The sequence below is a fragment of the Mercenaria mercenaria genome, chromosome 8, assembly GCF_021730395.1.
Source record: "Mercenaria mercenaria strain notata chromosome 8, MADL_Memer_1, whole genome shotgun sequence".
NCBI lineage: Eukaryota > Metazoa > Mollusca > Bivalvia > Venerida > Veneridae > Mercenaria > Mercenaria mercenaria.
The window spans coordinates 26,105,334-26,128,529 of record NC_069368.1 but is presented as its reverse complement, the minus strand read 5'-3'; the positions used below and the strand labels follow the sequence as shown (position 1 = coordinate 26,128,529).

The following is a 23,196-nucleotide window of genomic DNA, read 5'->3' as shown; positions in this document are numbered from 1 at the left end:
AACTTCAGAACTTCCACAGTCTGATCGGTTTAGCAGTTTGCTAACAACCTATAGATTAAAATTTTTGATTTTTGTTTACCTATACTTTTTTTTAACAAATCTGAACAATGTTTTATCTTGATGTCCAAAAAGAACTAAATCTTTTTACATACCCGGTATTTGGCACACATTTCATAATGGCATACGATGACACTCTATAACCTAGTAAATCTTAAGTTGCATATTTATATATGATAAACATGCAAAAAAATTAATAACTTATCAAAAAGAAACAAATTTCAGTCATGCTGTCTGTCTTTCATACTTGGCATTGTACTTTTTCTTTGGCAGGTTTTTTTGAGTAATATCTATTATGAATGTGGAAAAAGCCACACAAAACAAATATATATACAGAGCTATCCTATTTTGAAACTGGCTTACATTAACATGGATACAGCTTGATTTGTCTGGCAAAGATCTCTGTTAACAAAAAAGAGAAAATAAGGTATTGTACTTTAATATTAAAAAAAAAACACATTATTTTTATTTAACCCTTAGCCTGCTGCAGGCGAATTTAACAGCCTTTGCAAACAGCTTGGAACCAGATCAGACGCCGATTAAATCGGCGTCTGATCAGGTTCCAAGCTGTTTGCTATTCTGACAATATTTCTTCCAATTTTGGAGCAAATTGAATGAACTTTACAATTTTAGCAGACGACATTTCCAGCAGACGACAATTTATCTAGCATGCTAAAGGTTAAATAGCTTAAAACAGAAACGATATAATTATTATAATCTAATAACTGTGCCAAAACAGTTAGAACTACTGCACCCTATAAAAGCACATTTTCGTGCACTTGGCTATTTAATGAAAAGTGTTGTGACTAAACACAATATATTTACTAAACAGTGTTTTCACTGGACAGTGTTTTTTTTTACGAAACAATAACTTGACTGACAGTGTTTTCAGTGAACAGTATATTTTACTATACAGTGGTTTGTGACCAATACTGAGTGAGACAGACTTACCAAGGCAATTTGTGGCAGAAAGTTCTGAAACCCCGAGAACTTTTTAGCTTTATAATCTCCTCCTGGTAAGGGCGCTCGAAGTAATGGTAATCCTTCATTGCTAATGGACATATTGTCAATCCTTTGCAGTGTACAAAAATTGCAAAATATTATACTTTTCTTTTAGATCACAAACTTATATGACCAAAAAATACCACCAATTTTTTCATTTGTTTCACAGTTCATCACAATTAAATACCAATAACTCTTTTCAAAGACTTACTTATAACACTAAAATATTAAACAACATTGGCTCATTAGTGTAGACAATATTACAAAATGTTACGAAACTGTTATTGTTAAATGTCGCAAAATGTTACCCAGGTTCCAAAAACAGATACGCCGCAATATGACACAAACCTGAACATTGTGTCCCTTCATAAAACACTATTTCTATACATCAAAAAACTGCTAAGATAAATGTTTCTTTTTTATTCTATATTTCCTCTTTAGTTAACACAGTGCTTCAGATCTTAAGCTGTAGATAAGAATATCTCTAATCTATATAATTATATGAAGAAAAATGTTACTTAATCTTCCCACTAGCTTGTCCTTTATTCTGGTAAGTTAGAATCTAATGAAACTCCATTTATTATCTGAACAGCGAAACACAGAGTTCAGTATTTTATATTAATATAAAATCCTCTTTAATATCGAAAGAGATCATTATGTAACCCTCTTCAGACAGTGCAAAGTCCATTTCTATACCAAAGTCTTGACCACCTCTTTTAACAGTCTTCTATTTTTACTTATTTCATGTACATTTAAAGTTGATCTCTTCTCCCAGTGGTAGCAAATATGACATAACTGCCCAAAGATTTTTAATAAAAGTCATCAAGCACAAAGGTCAGTTTGTTTAACTTTATTAATGCATTGCCTAATCCAATTTTATCAATCAAATAAAGGTGATTTACTTAAAGGAAATCTGTCATAAATAAATATTTTAAGCAAACAGAACATTATGGCGGACATTTGTTTATTTTAGTGTCAGATCGAAATATATTTCTCTGAGATGGAATGAACGTCAGATGCAATATTTAACAAGCGCTCTGGCTGGAAAGAGGTGTATATGTAAAATCTGCTGTGCATGCAGTTTTTTTCCCCTTCTATAATAGGGGCCATTAACAGGCCCCTTCCCCTCATAAAATTTCTTTCAAATCATGCATTTTTCCCAAAAAACTGACTTACATCAGGCTTTTTATTCCCCTTTGCCCAAATACCGAGCTGTTTTTATCCCCAAATCATAGGCCTGGGCCTCTTCCCCTCTTGGTAAAAACGAAAAACTATTTTCAGAGCAATTAGTGCTGTAAAATTTAGGGAAAATTGCATTTAGTTACATCTACCCATTTCATAAAATCAAAAATCACTTTTTATTTTATTCAAAATATTATGAGAAAAAATTAATAAACATTTTACAATAAAAAAAAAATTCAAATGAGTATATCAGATGGTATTTGACATTTTTATCTTTCAAAATTCCTTCATCCCCTTAAATATCGATTTTAAAAATCTCTTTTAATATCTTTTTGAGATAATGATTATCCGTATGAATTATGAAAACCAAAAAATTAGACCAAAATGGTCGATCGATCATCGAATAATTTCGTAAAATCATTGTGATATAAACAAAAAACAATCCTCAAAAATCCTAGAGAATAATTCATTCAACACAAGATTCCTACGAGAACTATTTCTTTGCTTATCTAGATCCTATCTGAGTTTCTTGTTTTAAATCACTGTGACAAAATTAACTGAGGCCAGGAAATCAATATAGACCACCTACAAATCAATTACCTGACGACTTCAACCACTTTTAACTATTTGCATGTTGTACATTTTGAAAACGTAATATTTGAAGATGATGAGGTGCACGGTAAAAAAAACCCTGATTTTGAACATTCAATGTTTGTTTGCTTATAGTATGGTTCATACAAATATTTGAAGAACAAGTGTTTTCAAGGGCTTTTGAAGCACGTCTTTTCAAGTCATATATTGCAGAAAAGATAAAGGCCAGACAAAAGACCTTTGAGTTATTTGTTAATATACTCAGTCAATGGCAACAGAAAAAATATGATATTATAATGAATTGGCAGAGCTGGAATTCAAAGAAAACGAAAAAGATGCCTGTTTTTATTCCAAAGGCTACCATGTATATTGGTGAAACCAATTTTTTGGGCATGAAATTTTGGCTAAATTGTCAATTTCATGATGGTATAAAGTTGTAGATTTCAAATTTACCCACTGGGATTTAATTTTGAGGAAAGATATGACTTAGAAAACTATAGTCCAGCTAGGTCTCACAAATATTAATGATTTCATGGTAAATGAATGTAAGAAGATGTCAAAACATTATTTAATATTCAGATAAGCCAATCAGAAGAAGCTCAGATCTGGTGCTCACAATTTTTTGTGAGGTCTATAACCTGTATAAAGTTATAAATAAAGCATGACCTTGACATGGTTATCTACTTTATTTTGGAATACCGGTAATATAATAGTCGCAACTTGACCGCGATGGTTGACCTTAAGCTGATTATTCATATTGATTATTTCATTGTAGAAATAAGGGGTGCTTAGGGTAGCTATGTATATTTATATGGAATTAGCTTGTATACAGTGCAGAGTAATGACCTAGATCATAGAGTCGTGGAAGTACTTGTAATACGTATGACCTGATCGATACTTCTTAACCTTTACCCTGCCATATTTCTAAAATGGACTGGTCCATCATTCAATTTAGGCAGTACCACTTGTTACTGAAAGGAGTGTTCACTGAAAATTTACTGACTGAATAGCGAACAGTGCAGACCATGATCAGCCAGCACTGATGTGCAGGCTGATCTTGGTCTGCACTGGTAGCAAAGGCAAAATCATTTGCTGCCAGTAGGCTAAAGGTTAAAATTTAGAATTTGTAGAATAGCATGACATGGGGTAAAAATGTGATGATGATCAGAAGTACTTACTATATAACAATTAAGTTGTATGCAGTGTACAACAAAATTGATACACTACATTAAATTTAGAAGCTGCTTGTTTGGATCCTGCTAAGACTGAAATTTGACCACCAAAGTAATTCAGTGAAGTTCACATAACTTATAAAAATATTTTCCACAACCAATACTGACCTGAGCCTTATCGTACAACAACATTTAGATATCAGTGAAAATTGTTGCTATATTTCTTAAGAAGGCTTTGAAACCTAATTGCTGATAGATTATATGTTATGGAAACACACGTAAAAGTTTTGTTGTTTTTACTAATTTTCCCATTAGAAATTTAAAAGTTTTGTTGTTTTTACTAATTTTCCCCAAAGAGCTATAAAAATAAATAGATCGGCAACTTGAAAGGCATATAGAGCAAACCTCGCCAAAGAAACGTGACAACTGAATGAGATCTCGTTTACCAGAAGTGACTCGTTCTCCACGCGCCATTTTGTATGCGAAAGCATTTATTCATCGGAAAATTAATTATCACCGTATGACCACGCTTCTTCTGATGATAAGAAACGTGTACTTTGTGTCTTAAGACTATTTCACATTAAACTAATGTTGTTTTAGAAGCTAACATGTATTTTAAATGTAGTTTTAAAGGTACAAATTGTAACTCCATGCTCGCCGATGTTTGTTTTTACTAAGATAACGCCGATTCACACTCTGACACGAGATCACGCGAGATTACAGCCAGTTGCCATTCTGTGTATTTTATACTTCTTTGTTTTCCCATTAGAAATTGAAAAGCAATTAAGGTAGCAGGGTACACTTCGAATTTTGGCCCCCGTCAATATTTGTTATAAATAGAACTTCGTGATTTTGGATGTCCATAAATTAAGGTGAGAGATAATGACTATTAATTCTTTAGAAAATTTATACAGCCGATACATGTAAATTTCTGATGGTAGCTTTGTATGATCAATGAGACACCTTTTCGCGAAAAAATTCAAATCACGGAAGGGTTCTGTGCTTGTTGATTGATACTCAGGAACATTTTCGCTATTTTGTGAAAAAACGAGCTGGATGGGCCCCCATTCCGTTTATATCCTGACGTTTAGTAAGGACTATTAAATTGAGAAATGCAATAAAATTGGGCATTGTTCTTGCAGCGGGATCATTGCAGGCTGTTCAAAAAGTGCAAAATTGATGATTTTGGCATGCTATTTTTCATGGATGGTGTAAACCTTTCGTTTTGATAACTTTCTTTATTCTTGTATGAGAATCCTGATCTTGCCATTAAAAGCACAAAACATGCACACAGTTCATAAAATGGCCACCCTGATTCTGCTCATAAGGGAAGTGCAATATTGCGACTCGCTACATGTAAGACCGTCAGACGTGCCCAAACTTTTCGCATCTAAGTGTACCCTGCTATCTAACGGGATACTACGGAAGCATGGAGGGGACATTGGAATGTTTTATTTTAATTTATCTCATGGCCCTGTGTTATCACTAAGAAAAACACGTAAAACAAAAAATGTTACTTCGTTGCTATAAGTAAAAAAAAAAACAAACAAAAATAAAAAAAAAAAAAAAACACCCACTTAAATCAGTAGGTAGAGCGTTGGTCTACGGATCACGTGGTCGCGAGTTCGAGCCTTGGGCGGGCGTATGTTCTCCGTGACAATTTGATAGACGACACTGTGTCTGAAATCATTAGTCCTCAACCTCTGATTCGTGTGGGGAAGTTGGCAGTTACTTGCGGAGAACAGGTTTGTACTGGTACAGAATCCAGGAACACTGGTTAGGTTAACTGCCTGCCGTTACATGACAGAAATACTGTTGAAAAATGGCGTTAAACCCAAAACAAACAAACAAAGGAAAAAAACAAAAAACAATTTCTTAATTTGTGGCCACGAAATATAAGTATAATTCGTGGTCACGTGATATAACTAAGAAAAAAACAAACACCGATTTTTGCTAATTTGTGGCCACAAAATATAGAAAGGGTATTGTTTTTTCGTTTTTTTCTTACTTATATTTCGTGGCCACGAATTAGCAAAAACCATTTTTTTGTTTTTTTTCTTACTTATATTTCGTGGCCATGATTGAATTAGCAAAATGTTTTTTGTATGTTTTTTGTTTTTTTCTCAGTTATATTTCATGGCCACGAATTAAGAAATTGTTTTTTTTTTTTTTTCTTATTTATATCTCGTGGCCACGAATTAAGAAATTGTTTTTTGTTTTCTTCTTAGTTATATCTCATGGCCACGAGATAACATTTTTTGTTTTTCGTTGTTTTTTTTGTTATATCTCGTGGCCATGAGATAAATTAAAATAAAAAAATCCGATGTCCTCTCCATGCTTCCGTAGGATACTGTCTTAATTATAAAACTTTATATTTAACTATCAGAAAGTATGTACTCCTCTGTGTTGTATTGGTCAAGAACGCAGAAATAATCTTATTACATGTACCATGCAGCCTGGTTTACATTTCCGGCTTGGTCATGTTTTCTTTCTTGATCTGGCATTTTTAGAAACAAAAACTCATGTTCTAATGTTTATAATATGACAAAACTTCAATTTTAAAGAAAGATCATTTACATCCGAAATCTGGAGGTCAGTGCCTTTAAGTAAATAATAAAAAAGTTTTTATATATTATCTGTTTTAACAGAGGTTCTCAAATTAATTCAGGTAAGAACAGTTTGTGTAAAATTTCACCTGAATGCTTAATAAAAGTTAGCGTAGTATACTGGAGAAAGGGCTGTGGTCCATGTCATATCAGAATAGCCAGTAATATGGCGCAAATGACATGACCATTGTAAATACATTGTGGCAAAGTTGCTGAATAACAAGAGCTGTCCGTAAGACTGCCAATGCTCGACTATTCGAATTATTATCCCAGAAGCAGGAAAATATTACCCTAAATGTTAAAATATCTATAGAGCTTCAATCCAGTATCTGCATTAGTTTTGGAGATAGTAACTTGCATGCAAAACTTTAACCAGAATTTTCTAAGTCTTAAAGGGGGTATAATTTGCTCAAAATACTTGTCAGAGTTATGGGACTTAACCCAGAGAGGTTGGTAGTTGATCTAGTAAACTAAAAATAAGTTTCAAATATATATGCCTAAAAGTAATAGTTGTATGTACTTGCACGCAAAACTTTAACCAGGATTTTCTAAGTCTAAAAGGGGGCATTATTTGGCCAAAATGCAGGTCAGATTAACGGGACTTGATGCTATCAACTAGTTTTATAACTCCAAAGACACATGTGAAGTTTCAATTCAATATCTGCATTAGTTCTGGAGATAGTAACTTGCATGTAAAACTTTAACAAGGATTTTCTAAGTCCAAAAGGGGGCATAATTTGCTCAAAATACAAGTCAGAGTTATGGAACTTGACCCAGTGATGTTGGGTAATTGACCTAGAAAAAGAAGAAATAAGTTTCAAAGCTATATGCCTTTAAATGATAGCTGTATGTACTTGCATGCAAAACTTTAACAAAGATGTGACGCCGACACCAGGGTGAACAGAATAGCTGGACTATTCTTCGAATAGTTGAGCTAAAAACACGTTTAGGGAGGTTCAAAACAGTGAAGTATATGAATGGTCAATCATACAAATTTTAAGCAAGTGTTCATTTTACGCTGAGCACATCTTTAAACTTAGGAATGACATTGATCATACGTATTATTATACGGCACAAATGGGTTTGGGTAGATTTGAATTATTATAATATGAACGTTGATGTACTATATAGAATCCATGTTTTCAGGCAGAAATTTAAAATCTGATGAATATTCTTAAAAAAAATTCTGCAAATATTAAGCATATTATTGTCATGTTGTTTCATTGTGTTACAATTTTAGCCACCATGTTGCATTATTTTAGACTACTCTAATATTTTCATCACTTGAGATCACTCCTGTACTAGAATTACAAAAAACACTTAAAAATATACATATTGTAGGTGCCAGTAGCTAAAAACTGTTTTATATGACTTATAAGACACATTGCACATGGCTATGTCCTTGTGCGCCATATTACCGGCAATTAATTAACAGAGAGTGTGGAGAAGGGTTGTGTTGTTATACACATGAAAACAAGTAATGTCCAATATTATATTTGCTTGAAAATCAGTATAATAGATCAAGTGTTGTTTGTTTTATAATGAATTCACATTTTGGTGAAAAAGTAGGCGTTTTAATATTTTTAGCAAATCAAAAAGTCTAAACTGCACCATATTTACCGGCCACAGGGATATATGATGTGGGTGATGATGACGAAAAATTATGTGTAAGTTTGTAGTACTAGCAAGAATCTGTACACTGATTTTTAAAAATCTGAGTATCACACATCTGTCATATTGTACTGCTTTAAAATTTCACTGACACTGACTCAGCTGGTGAAAGGTACTCATATTTAAAGGGTATTGATATTTACCTGTGTACACTAGTATAGTAGTCGCAACTTGACCGCGATGGTTGACCTTCAGCTGATTATTCATATCGATTATTTCATTGTAGAAATAAAGGTTGATGAGGGTATCTATATATATCTATATGGAATTTGTTTGTATACAGTGCAGTATCAAAGCATGTATATTTACATTTGATCAGTTAAAACTTTCCAATACACTAATTTATAATTACACAAATTTATATTTACAATATCTCATGCAGCTCGTGTTTTACGTACACTCCTTTTTAATAATAGGTTTTGCCTCATTATGCATTATAATACAAAGGTCAACCATCGGGGTCAAGTTGCGTCCACAATAACTTAACTAATAATGGCTGATATTTGTTACCATTATCTTAAATATCTAAATTGGCCAGCCAGTATCAACAATATAACATCTAAAGCAAAAATCTCTTTGCTTGATCGGGAGAAATGTATGGAAATTAAACTAAAGTCTTATAACACCTTTGTCTGCACCAAATTATAATACTTTTCAACTGTTTGGCACCCTTGGCGTACATGTCAGTAGCAGCTGAACACAGGTTACTTTCTTACTTGGTATGACTATGCAGGCTGTTAAACAAGATAATTGCTAGTTCCTTTTGCCAAAACAGAATAATATTCGCCATTTAAGTAAAATAGTTGCAATTTGCAATAACACGACTGACAGCGAGAGCCCTGGACGTAAATGCAGAGGAAATGAATCCCCTTTTGATTTATGAAAGTTTCATTTGAATTCATCTCATATTCGCAACAAAATCAGCACTTGAACCCAAAGTGGCAGTGATGACAATTTCATTGTAAATTTCCTCCATTATTTAGTCTTTCGAGCGTTTGTCACAAGTTGATCCTAGGATCACATCAAATTTATTAGGCTAAGTTACTTATCCAGAACAACAGGTCACATCAAAAACATAGTTGTATCATTTCATATGGGAAGTGGGGGTAGAATGCACAACCCCGTATGTTTATAATGTGCACGCACAGCATGTTAGGATGTGGGGGAAACGTGGGGGTATGGGGGCAGCACACCAGCAGCCCCAAAACATCATAGGCATAGGAGCCAGGGGGGCCAGGGGGGCCAGGCCCCCACAAAGCTAGGACGGGGGGGAGGGGGCCGAACTATAGTTTGGCCCCCCCAATATTTTGGAAAAGAGATATAACTTGCAGTCTAATATAACATTTATTTAGTATCATATAATTTTTTTCAACCTGATTCTTGGTTTGCATTTGGCTTTTCCTTGCATTCTGACTTGTCTCTTTCCGTAAGGTGAGTACTGAAACCTGTACGCACAGAGGATTGTTTGATTACATTTTATAAAAAGAATATGATATTGAGCGCAATCACTACAGTTCCGGTTTGAGCGTCTGCAAAAACGATGTAAGTATTTAGCCTGTTTACGCATGTAAACGTAATGTTATTGTCAGTTCAAGGGAAATAATATTTCCACAACTTTATATCACAATTAGACAAATGCAGCGCTCTTTGATTGTATGTCCAGGGCTTCAACAGAAGAATGTAAAAAATTGGCACACTTGATTAGAACAATAAATATTGTGACCGATTAAGTTACAAGCTGCAGATAGTTCAGCGGCTAGTTGTATGAATATCATCAGAGTAACTCAATGGTTGCTTAAACACAGTTGCTTGCGGGGCCTATGACCCATTTGGCCCCTGGACAAGGCTTTGTCATGAATGCACCGGGGATCCCTGGCTGCCCCCCCCCCTCCTCCCACTGTCAAAAGGTTTGCCCCCCCCCCACCCCCCCCAAAGTTAAACTCGCTCCTATGCCTATGAACATATTCATCTACAAATAAAGTTACCACTTATAACTTTTAATTTTTAAGACATTTTTAAACTACTGGACTTCTAAAGTGCACGAGCTCCGGGAAGTGGTCATTATATACCTTTAATGCATAAATCAGGAAACTTAATTCATAATTTTTTACCTCAAAATCATGACATGAAAAAATAAAGAAGTTTCTTGTCAACAACAAAGTTGATAAAATTGATAACACAGCCTTGCCTTTATCAATATTTGGCCAACATCTTCGGGCCGATGTTCTATATCAGTCATCATAATCCCTTTATTTTATCAATCGATGCACGCGGAGAAAACTCAACCTGTCATCACTAATCTGCAGCCATTTGGGTTTCTCAGCAACAGTAAACAGCCTTCGGATATCTTCGGATTTATTCACCGAAAGATTTGTCCGAAACTTTGCAAAATAACACACAGATTTTGATGACGTTTTATGCACTTCCTGTTCTGAAAATGGCCACCCCTTGCATTTTGTTTACGTCTTGTTCCAATTTTTCTGCAGAAAATATTTTAAAAGGTTAATGTCATTCGGATATGTATATTCTGACATAATTGTTTTTTATTTGAGTCGTTTATAAAGCGTCTTTTCGTAAGTTTTTATACAGAAAAGTACCAAAAACACCACTGACACTCCTCACAAACACCAAAGTCTTGGGGGACAGCACCTCTCCCCCGCCCCGCAGTCAGTATATTTTCGTTTTTTTGGAAACAAAGTGAGCACATGTCTCGATCATACAACAACTTCTGTTACCATTTCAACATGTTAAAAAAATTCCCATATTCCATCATAGTCCAAATAATTGTACTCAAGAGTTGAATATCGTTATATTATTTTTACTTGTCGATATCCGCCTCCGAGTACAAACCAGAAAAGGTAAAGAATGTGGTAGCACTGTCCTCTTCTTTGCGTAAGTAACACCCAATGGAATCTGTTGGGCGGGAATTATGTTACAATAATGCAACGGATAAGAAAAAGAAATACATACATAGAAAGCCTGTAATTTTTCCTTTTCAATGATGTATATATTACCGAGATTTCTTGAGAAAAATTCAAACTATGGCAGTTAAAAAAATGCCAAGGTTTAACACGAGTGTACTACATATTGGAAAATGGCCGATCACCGGTAAACACATTACTACACGAAGCGTTTTCATTGGTCACGCCTCCGACCGCCATTACATGAAGACGATTGAAACGTTAGAGGTTTAAATTTTTTACAACAGAAATTCTTGATAAATATGTCCTGTTCTTATGTTTTTTAGTTACTATTTATGATTTAAAACAACAGGTAAGCAGTTAGGGCTAAAGAAAAATCGTGACTACTGATAAATCGTAATTTCAATTGACCACAGTTTCCACCACAGTTTTGATTGTTTCTGGTTGAGACCTCTAGGTAGACAACGTAAAATATCAAAATGTAAAATCGGTCTGCCCGAGGTCTCATTATTTAGACTAATTCAGTCAATGCTCCGAAAAACTAAAGACAACTTACTCCGAGCGTTTTCAACACAAAATAGCTTGTCCAAGGTATACGAGAATAGATCCAAGCTTGATGTTAAATTTACTACACAGAGCCAGGACACAGACCATATCGGTAGTGGTTAAAATAGAAATACTCTCTATTAAAAACAACTGCTGCAATGGCCGAGAGAGTACAGGCGCTGGAGTCAAAATAATGAGACCTTGGGTAGACCGATTTTACATTTTGATATTTTACATTGTCTACCTAGAGGTCTCAACCATAAACGATCAAAACTGTGGTGGAAACTGTGGTCGATTGAAATTACGATTTTTCTTTAGCCCTAACAGCTTCATAAATGGCCCAAAATGTGCGCCTTTGGTTATGTGTATTGCTACACATTTAGAAGAGTAACCAAAGCAATATAGTAAGTAACCAAATGTATATAGTAGGTTACAAATGGACACACTTGTGCAGAGGTGCACATTTTGTGCCATATCTAAACAGCTTACCTGTTGTTTTAAATCATAAATTGTAAATAAAAAACATAAGAACAGGACATATTTATCAGGAATTTCTATTGTAAAAAATTTAAACCTCTAAAGTTTCAATCATCTTTATGTAATGGCGGTTGGAGGCGTGACCAATGAAAACGCTTCGTGTAGTAATGTGTTTACCTGTATCGGCCATTTTCCAATATGTAGTACACGCGATTTAAACCTCTGAATTTTTTTAACTGCCATAGTTTGAAAGTTTTTTAAGGAATCTAGATACTATATACATCATTGGAAAGGAAAAATTACAGGCTTTCTATGTATGTTTTTCTTTGTTTGATCCGTCGCTTTATTATAACACAATTCCCGCCCAACGGATTCCGTTGGGTGTTATTTACGCAAAGAAGGGGACAGTGCTATTACATTCTTTTCCTTTTCTGGTTTGTACTCGGAGGTGGATATCGACAAGTCAAAAATATTAACGATATTCAACTCTCGAGTACAATTATTTGGACTAAGGCGCTGGTTCTGTAAGCCCATTTTTGGGCAGGGCCGCGGGTTCACTCTGTCAGAGCGCTGTGGGCGATCTTTTTTCTTTTGTTTTTAATGTAATATTTTCATTTTCTTTTTAACAATATATCCTCAAGATAAAAAAAATCATTAAAAAAAGAAAAAAAAACATCTCCCATAGTGCGGAGCGAACCCACGGCCCTGTCCAAAAATAGGCTTAACAGAATCAGCGCCTGTACTCTCTCAGCCATCGCGGCAGTTGACTTTGACAGAGAATATTTTATTTATTCACTACCGATATCGTCTGTGTCCTGGCTCTGTGTAGTAAATTTGACATCAAGCTGGGATCTATTCTCGTATTCCTTGGACAAACGTGTTTACATTGCGAAGTAAGTTGTCTTATGTTTTTTCTGAGCATTAATGGAATATGGGAATTATTTAAACATGTTGAAATGGTAACAGAAGTTGTTGTATGATCCATACACATGCTCAGTTCATTTTAAAAACCAAAATATATTGACTGAGGGTTGTCAGGGGCAGACAGGGCTGGGGAGGGGTGCTGACCCCCAAGTGTCTGTGTCCTCAGTTTCCTCCTAGCAATTGGCGCAATTATATAATTTATGCTGATTTCGTTCGGTACACATTTGACCCGATTTTCTCTTTTATGAAATGGGGTAGTTTTTAGCTTGACTATTCAAAGAATAGGGGAGCTATCCTACTCACCCGGGTAGTCGGCGTTCGCGTGAGCGTCACACAAATGTTAAAGTTTGCGTACCACCCCAAATATTTTCAAAGTCCATTGAGATATTGCTTTCATATTTTGCATACTTGTTTACCATCATGACCCCATTCTGTAAACAGGAGCAGACAACTCTGTCAAGCATTTTGACTGAATTATGGCCCCTTTTCAACTTAGAATATGCTTATTGTAATGTTAAAGTTTGCGTACCGCACCAAATATTTTCAAAGTCCATTGAGATATTGCTTTCATATTTTGCATACTTGTTAACCATCATAACCCCATTCTGTAAACAGGAGCAGGCAACTCTATCAAGCATTTTGAGTGAATTATGACCCCTTTTCGACTTAGAATATGCTTTTTGTAATGTTAAAGTTTGCGTACCACCCCAAATATTTTCAAAGTCCATTGAGATATTGCTTTCATATTTTGCATACTTGTTTACCATCATGACCCTAGTCTGTAAACAGGAGCAGACAACTCTATCAAGCATTTTGACTGAATTATGGCCCCTTTTCGACTTAGAATATGCTTATTGTAATGTTAAAGTTTGCGTACCACCCCAAATATTTTCAAAGTCCATTGAGATATTGCTTTCATATTTTGCATACTTGTTTACCATCATGACCCTAGTCTGTAAACAGGAGCAGACAACTCTATCAAGCATTTTGACTGAATTATGGCCCCTTTTCGACTTAGAATATGCTTATTGTAATGTTAAAGTTTTACTCATAGCTTATATTATACTTAGAATATGCTGATTGTAATGTTAAAGTTTTACTCATAGCTTATATTATACTATCAAGCACTGAGAATAGTCGAGCGCGCTGTCAACTGACAGCTCTTGTGACGGACATGCCCTTAATGGCGCATTTTGGTGTACTGGTAATGTGGTTGGGATAGCCCAATGCAGTATGAATCAAGCCGTTTTAGCCACATATTCTGTCAGCCTTCAAAAGCACTGTGACCACATTGAAAAACAAGAGCACTGCCTGTGGGTGCCATCGCTTGTCTGAAAGTGCTGGACAATACAGTCAACTCGCCAATAGCAGATCACATACTGCTAGTTGAAATAATAGGCCATTTCGGGAAAGTGTGATAACTTTTGAGTGTCGCTGTCTCCGTCATGTCCAAACTTACTCTGCATATTTCTGTTAGGAAATCCCAATAGAAATCCATTGGAAATGTTTTATGGTACAATTGTACAAAGTCTTTGTAATGATTACAACTCTGAAAATGAATTTATGTTGACATTAAAGCATAAACTTGCCTCGCTGACATTTTATGAATGTATATTTATTATTTAGTGTTTTGTTTCTTCAATTTAGTGAAATCGGCAGTCTGTTTTTATTGAAACCGGTGTCAGGGTAGATACCTCCTTGTGCCTGTTACATCATATTTTCGAAGATTTAAGTCTCTTATTTAAAATTATGAATTAAATTCAACCCATTTAAAGTTTCTACATGAATATTAATGTTTAATTTATTAAAGCAAGTATTAGTCTGACAAGTATATTAGACTTTTTTTGATTTTTTAATGTCTTTGTTTTTCTAACCGTAAAATGCAGATACAGTTAAGGCTTGGAGGGATGCCAACTATAAATTATCAGATCATAAAATAAGTGGTCCCTATAAGCCAAATGAGTAAAGCTAACATACTGCCAACAGCGGGTCACTTGAAAATAAAATGTGAATGTCTCGTAATCATAGGAGACTATACACTTTTTAAGTATCCAGTTATATAGACTTATCACCTGGCATTTCTTAGACAAAAGAAGATGAATCTAATCTGATGAGTTTGAGTCCCATGAGTAGATAACTCTTGCAACCATGTTTCTTGACTTGGATTTTACGCCCTCGAATTCTTCAAAGTAAAATATTTTTTAGCATACCTTGCAGTTTCTTAACTCAGTATTTTAGTTTGAAATTATATGATTACAGACTGCATGCATAAATAAAGGTAAATTGTGATTTTCAGCTAATATGAATGACTAAATTTTTCGTAAATTAAAGTGATCAAAGCTTCAAAGCTATCTGAAATTCTTCTGTTGCTTTTATCTATGACTAATCATGCAAAAAATGATTTATTTCCTTTTAGCTGTGATTTTGAGTTAAGGTAGTTTTGCACGTTTGGTAAACTGGAAGTGATGGCATAACATCATTTATCCGGAAAACGTAGAATAAAGCCTGGATTCGTCGTACGGAAATGAAAATCATTTTATGAATTAATTGAGACCTGTGAGTAAATTTATTACAATGCCACTGTTGCTATATTTCTGAAGTCAAAATATGATATTAAAACATATGACACTTTAAAATAATCAAAATAATGTCTTAAAATTAGCGTGAAAGGTCCGGTTCATATGAATCTTGGTCAGATATCTAAAAAATAAGCACATGGACCTATACATTTTATTCCGCCAAATTATAGGCCATGTCTTCATTTACAACTGTGAGAAGTTTCATCAAAATCTACATTGTAGAAAAATTTCTATTCGCAAAAATGTTATGAAAGTTATGATTTTCCCATAGACTCCCATTATGAAATATTGCATGATGTCCAAATTTTTCAAATCAGTCTAGCAAAAAGTCAAGCACATGACCCTATGTTTTTTATTTGCTGAATTTTCTAGGTATATTCTGAAGTTTTGAAAAATCAGAGTTTAATCAAATTTCAACAGATTTCATACACCCAGTCTGTAAATTTAGAGACTATTATGGAAAAATGCACTGATTTGGATCCTTGTAGGTTACAAAGTTCTTCTAATGTTGGTTTTTACACAGTGCCACTCAGAACTTAACCCTTACCCTACTAAATTTATAAACATTATATAATGAACTTGTTCATCTTTCAGTTCGGACAGTACCCTTAACTGTTAAAAGGGGCGCATGCCAAAAAGATACAATCTGACTGAATGCCAAAGAGTGCAGATCATGATCAGACTGCATCAATATGCAGGCTGATCATGATCTGCCTGGTTGCAGGGCAGACCCAATCATGTGCAGCATGATAATGGTTAAACTTATTATTTATTTCAGATATTCTGAAAGTTGAATCTCTACCTGAAGGGAATAAAGTGATAGAAAATATTGTTAGTTATGATTGGAGGATTGATACAAAGTACTACACAGCTGATGTAAGGTTATGTCTCACCAAGGAGAGAACCATCGGGGATGAGGAGTTTGCTGAATCAGTCCAAGCTTTTGTTGTGCATTTTGATGCAGAAAAGGTATTGTCTTGTGCGAAATGGTCTTTTTCTGTAAACCTTTAGCCTGCTAAATTTCTAAAATGGACTAGTCCATCATTCAGTTTGGGCAATACCATTTATTATTCAGACATGTCAAAGGGATGTTAACTGAAAATTAACTGACTGAATAGCGAACAGTGCAGACAATGATAAGCCTGCTGATCTTGGTCTGCATTGTTTGCAAAAGGCAGAATCACTTGCTGCCAACAGGCTAAATTTAGAGTAATATTCTCTTTGTAAAATTAAATGCTGATGGGGACTGATATTTTATTAGATAGACTTTATGTTTTTCAAGTTGCAGGTTTTAGCCTTTATGCTTTTGTAAAGTCCTTACTGCACATCTTCATAATTGTTCAGTATCAGATTAAATCTTGACAAATGAAAGATTTGAGCTTCTATTGAAAACAAGTCTTCCTAAATATGTAATACTGTAAAATCATCTAATTTCGTGCGCATGAAATTTCGTGGCTTTGGTCAAAACGGCAATTTCGTGGGGATATGATTTCGTGGATTTCAAATTTTGAACATAAAATGAATGGGAATTTTACTTGTTCTTTGGGATTAAATTTCGTTGATTGACACAGTATTTATCTTCAACAGGGACTGATTACTAGTTTAGCGCAGTACACTTCATTTTTGTGTATTATCAAATTCAAGGTTACACTTGTAGATCAAAATTCAGAAAGATTATATCAAACTTTTTGTTTGATTTTCATATAAGTAGTTATATAGATTTCTGTAAGTCTTCACTATCATTTTATGATAAGACATGCCCAGATCACTAGGTTCAAGGTCAAGGTCACCTTTGGATGTCAGTGGTAAAATAGCTTGACCTCACTGGCTAAATCAATTTTTTAACCAATTAAAATGGTGTGCAGAGGGCATGACTTGAGTCACTAGGTCCAAGGTCAAGTTCACACTTAGAGGTTAAAAAGGTCAAACAGCTTTATTTTGTGTTTGTCCCTGCCTTATAAACCACTGAAAAGATTTTTGGAAAATACAATTTAAGCATCAGTTTTCAACCACATTTAGACAACATGGACAGTGGTCACTAGGTTCAAGGTCAAGGTCACACTGGGAGGTCAAATGTTCTTGAGCACTTTTTTCCTTCCTTGTATTAAAGTGGTATCTGGTGGTATTTATAGCCTTAACTTCAGTGACCGCTCTACTTATTTATTACAGTTCATTTTCTATTTTCATTTTTGTCATATTATGGTAATACCATATCTGAGATATCTATATAAACTATCTAAAGCAGAAAATATTTTTTTATTAAAATATAAATATTATTACTGATACTATAACAATGATACAAGTAATAGTTGTAGTATGTGTGAGAGTGTGTTACCAGGATATATCAGAGCTAGGGGTACATCGAGGGTATTTTTCTCTGCACATATCGTCGAGGCCGGTAGGCCGAGACAGATATGTGAAGAGAAAAATAACGAGATGTACCCCTAGCTCTGATATATCCTCGTAACACACGAGCACTACATATTATAACTGTTTAGTGCATAGTTTATCATTAAAATTTATATATTATTTTCATTTAAATTTGTTTATTATTATTTTTACTATTTTGATTCCCTTTCTGCGCCTCGCTGACTGAAACACTAAAACTTCTGTTTTAGAAAATGTGTTCCCCAGATAAAAGTACCCAACAAATTTCTGCATTGGTTTTAAATCTTTGCATTTCATTGGCCAGACATATTGTAAAACCTGTTGTTTTGTTTGTAAAAAAATCAAAGAAAAAGAAACATTTGAGAAATCTCAGAATTTCATATATTTCATGTATTTCTGAATTTGGCAATAACTATCAAGGAGAAATATTCTAGTTTATTTATTCTTTTACTTTATAGATGTAGGTGTTTGTGACAATTCTTTCTCTGTGAACTGTAAATTGGAGCTAAAATCATCTTTTCTTTGAAAGGAAAATTATACTCCCTTGATAGGACCTCAATAGAGAAAAAGTGTTCCGATATATATCGGAACAGTTTTACTGTGCTGATATATATCGGAACACTTTTTTTCTTATGAAACTCCATAGAGATTTCCGTGTTGATATATATCGCAACAGTTTTGTAAGATATCAGCACAGTTTTGTAGTAATAATGTGTGTTACTATGAATAACATGCTGCAAAGATCAAAGGAAAATTGCCGCACTATGCGGTAATATAAGATAGCTGCAGTTAAACACTGATCATTCAAGGGCACAATGGGATGTGAATAATGTTCGAGTATTCCAGCATTTTGAGTGATCCAAACATAGAAGAGCTAAGGAAAACGGCAATGTAACATTTGAATAATGCTCAAGTGAGCGTGGACGTCCAAGATGTCAGTGCACCAGCACAGGCTGTTTCACTGTATTTGATGATATTGATATAACTTTTGTTTTTTTTCAGAAAGAAAGTTTTGAGTCAGTAAAACTCTGGAATGCTTACCTTAAGGAGATAAATCCTGAGATTAAGATGCTTGTGTGTGACAGGTGCTCAGAAAACTCAGGTAGATTCATTTTATTGCTTTATTGTGGGTATAATGTCATTTTTAACAGTATTGCTGTACTGATATAGTGGTTAGGTGGCCTTGCTAGTGTCCTTTCATTCTTTACCTACACTGACTTGCTCTTTGCATGTAACTGACAACTTGTTCCCACTCGAGGAATCAGAGGTGGAGAAGAAATTCTTGTGTCAATAAACATTTGAAATACAATTCCAAAACAAAACATTTGAGAGGACTCAAGTTTTACACACAACATTTGAATTTGTCTCTTCATATTCATCTGATAGACTTTTGTGATCCAGATGTCATGAAGGAAGTAAAAAATGTCCCTGTAATTGTTTCTAAAGTTATTTTATCTTCACCTCTGTAAATTGGAATACTTGTACCGGTACATAGAATACATAATCAAATGAAAATTGCTGTTTGTCAGTAAGGGTCAGCTATCTTAAGTGAATGACATAATCTAGATACACTACAGTTATACTGAATCTTTAACAGTTACAAACAAATATTAAATTATTAAAAGTATATTTTAGAGAATATTGCTCACATGCAGGTGTCTCGACAGACGCATGTTTTATTTTGAAGCTGTTGGGCGACTTGAGACACAGACTTGGTGTATAGATAATGCATTTGAACTTGTGGAACTGAACCCTGAAGCAGATAGTGACAGTGAAACTGAGGGTAAATACATCATACTTATAATTATTATGTTATACATAAGATATTTTAGATTGACCAAAGTTACTTTTAAGAGATGTTTATACTTACCAAAAGTCTCGGGTTTTTCTCCCCATAAAATTATTGAAATTGAGTTTTTTACAAGGATTTTTTACTGAAATCCTCAAAAGCATGGCATTAGTTGAAGTGAATCATTAATAGGAATACTGTGAATTTTTACAGTCTATAATGGTTGTAAGAAACTATATTTATATGCTAAAATGTATTAAATATGATGACTGGTAGAGTCAGAAGTGCACATTTTGGGAATTGTTGATTGGACTAGATGGAAATTTGCTTTATTTAAATTTGTTACAATGAGTGCAAAGTCTAAGCAGGGTTTTTTTAAACAAAAAATCCTGCTTAAAGTCTAGTATTCTGTTTGGGGTGGGGAATTGAGTCGGTATAGAAATAGACCAGTGTTTGGGCAAATGGGAATAAAATTATTGATGCAAAATTAATGTTGGGAGAAAACTGCATGATTTGAAAGAAAGTTTCTAAGGGAAGGAAACAATCTTTAAAATCAAAATGTTTTTGAATGCGATACAAGTTGCATTGGGAATTTTGCCCTTCTGAAGTGCTCCGAAATGCACATGGAACAGTTTTGCTCTGCCCCTAGTATTGTAAAAATTAATTTAAAGTCTTACATGTGTAGATTTGCATAATAGGTCTAAGGAACGGACTAGATTAAAATAGTTGGACAAAGTTTAGCAGAATTTGTATATGCATATCTGTACAAGTATTGAAATTGCAACCTTTCTACGTTCTGTTTCAGATGACTTTAAGGAGACCACGGGTATTAAGAGGATTGTGCAATCTCTCCATGCTCATACATGGCCAAATCTTGACTTAAAAGGTAAATATATGTAAACTTTCTTCTAGCTGGACTACAATGTATATGAAGTAAATGGAGAGATTTGCACTGACCCCATTGTTGACATTTGCATTCCCATTTAGTTAAGTTCTGGTACTGTGATTTATCATTAAATTTTGTGGGCATGAAATTTCGTGGTTTTGGTCAAAACGTCAATTAATGTTTTAAGCACATGTATACCCATCAGTAAAAGACAGTTTCATTTATCTCACAAACTGTGTTATTGTATATTCATTGAAAATGTGGATGACATAGTCCAGATCTTTCACTTGATCCATGCTTTTTTTAAACAATATTCTAGTCCTTTGTTCATTGCTTGTCTGGCTGCACATTCATTTTTAGCTCGACTGTACAAAGTATAAGGAGAGCTATTCTACTCACGTCCGCATCCGCGTCTTTCCGCGTCCCCACCTTGGTTAAAGTTTTGGTGCCCTTTCTCTTTTTTAAACTTATCTCTGTAATTACTTGATGGATTTGATTCAAACTTGAAATACTTATTCCTCATAATCATCCACATCATCTGACATAAGGGCCATAACTCTGGCACCAATATTTCATGAATTTTCCCCCCTTTTCACTTAGATTTTCAGGTTAAAGTTTTGATGCACTTTCACTCTATCTCTGTTATTACTGAATGGATTTGATTCAAACTTAAAATAGTTGTTCAGCATCATCACCCACATCATATGACACAAGGCAGTCTGAAAGACAGCTAAATCCCCCGCCACTGCTATGGATAGTGAAAGGGTAAACCTTTGATTTTAGCTGTGACCTTGACCTTGAACTGACATGGCTGACTCATGAATTCTGCACAACATCTTGATGAGGTGATCATTTGACCCAAATTTCATGAAAATCCTTCAAGGGGTTTAGGAGATACAGAGCTGAAACCTTTGACTTCAGTTGTGGCGTTGACCTTGAGTTGACATGGCTGACTCATGAGTTCTTGATGAGGTGATCATTTGAACCAAGTTTGATGAAAATCCTTCAAGGGGTTTAGGAGATACAGAGCTGAAACCTTTGACCTTCAGTTGTGGCGTTGACCTTGAGTTGACATGGCTGACTCATGAGTTCTTGATGAGGTGATCATTTGAACCAAGTTTTATAAAATTCCTTCAAGGGGTTTAGGAGATATAGAGTGGACACAAAATGGAAGGCTCAAACCTTTGACCCTAAGTTGTGACCTTGACCTTGAGCCGGCATGACTGACTCACGGGTTCTGCACATCGTCTAGATGAGGTGATCATTTGACCCAAGTTTAATAAAATTCCTTCAAGGGGTTTAGGAGATATAGAGCGGACACAAAATGGAAGGCTCAAACCTTTGACCTTGAGTTGTGACCTTGACCTTGAGCCGACAAGGCTGACCCATGGGTTCTGCACATCGTCTTGATGAGGTGATCATTTGACCCAAGTTTCATCAAAATCCTTCAAGGAGTTTAGAAGATATAGAGCGGACACAAAATGGAAGGCTCAAAACCTTTGACCCTAAGTTGTGACCTTGACCTTGAGCCGGCATGGCTGACTCATGGGTTCTGCACATCGTCTTGATGAGGTGATCATTTGGCCCAAGTTTTATAAAATTCCTTCAAGGGGTTTATGAGATATAGAGCGGACACAAAATGGCAGGCTCAAACCTTTGACCTTGAGTTGTGACCTTGACCTTGAACCTACAAGGCTGACTCATGGGTTCTGCACATCGTCTTGATGAGGTGATCATTTGACCCAAGTTTCATGAAAATCCTTCAAGGGGTTTAGGAGATATAGACCGGACACGATTTTGTTACGGACGGAAGGACGGAAAGACGGAAGGACGGATGGACGCAGACCATTCCTATAATCCCTCCGCCACGGCGGGGGATTAACAAGGTGCATAACTCTGGCACCATTTTTTCATGAAATATTCCCCCTTTTTACTTAGAATTTCAGGTTAATGTTTTGGTGCACTTTCACTCTACCTCCGTTATTACTGAATGGATTTGATTCAAACTTTAAATAGTTGTTCAGCATCATCACCCACATCATATGACACAAGATGCATAACTCTGGCACAATTTTCATGAATTATTCCCCTTTTTACTTAGAATTTCAGGTTAAAGTTTTATGCACTTTCACTCTATCTCTGTTATTACTGAATGGATCTAATTCAAACTTAAACAATTGTTCAACATTATTACCCTTATCATATGACACAAGGTGAATAACTCTGGGACCAATTTTTCATGAATTATTTCCCTTTTTACTTAGAATTTAAGGTTAAAGTTTTGATGCACTTTCACTGTCTCTGTTATTACTGAATGGATTTGATTCAAACTTAAAATAGTTGTTCAACATCATCGTCCACACCATATGACGCAAGGTGCATAACTCTGGCACCAATTTTTCATT

General features: G+C 34.9%; 2 protein-coding genes across 11 annotated transcripts in view; one reads left to right on the top strand and one right to left on the bottom strand.

Annotated features, from left to right (window-relative positions):
* The window catches only part of LOC123566729 (IQ domain-containing protein H-like), a 53,680-nt gene extending 43,053 nt beyond the window's left edge, over positions 1–10,627 (bottom strand). For 3 of the 9 annotated variants that reach the window (XM_053549603.1, XM_045300238.2, XM_045300239.2), the window contains exon 1: positions 10,470–10,627. In XM_053549603.1, the coding sequence (XP_053405578.1) occupies positions 10,470–10,523 (54 nt within the window). In that variant the 5' untranslated portion in view covers positions 10,524–10,627. Of the gene's footprint in view, positions 1–1,008; positions 1,889–10,469 lie in introns of those variants that run through there. The other 6 variants (XM_045361055.2, XM_053549598.1, XM_053549601.1 and 3 more) reach the window with 5 other exon arrangements.
* Positions 1–23,196, top strand: part of LOC123522812 (alpha- and gamma-adaptin-binding protein p34-like) — a 30,023-nt gene that overhangs the window by 2,051 nt on the left and 4,776 nt on the right. The window contains exons 1-5 of one of the 2 annotated variants that reach the window (XM_053549604.1): positions 10,661–10,782; positions 16,507–16,697; positions 19,119–19,218; positions 19,804–19,899; positions 20,711–20,791. In XM_053549604.1, coding sequence (XP_053405579.1) covers positions 10,689–10,782; positions 16,507–16,697; positions 19,119–19,218; positions 19,804–19,899; positions 20,711–20,791 — 562 coding nt within the window. In that variant the 5' untranslated portion in view covers positions 10,661–10,688. Of the gene's footprint in view, positions 1–10,660; positions 10,783–16,506; positions 16,698–19,118; positions 19,219–19,803; positions 19,900–20,710; positions 20,792–23,196 lie in introns of those variants that run through there. The other variant, XM_053549605.1, reaches the window with a different exon arrangement.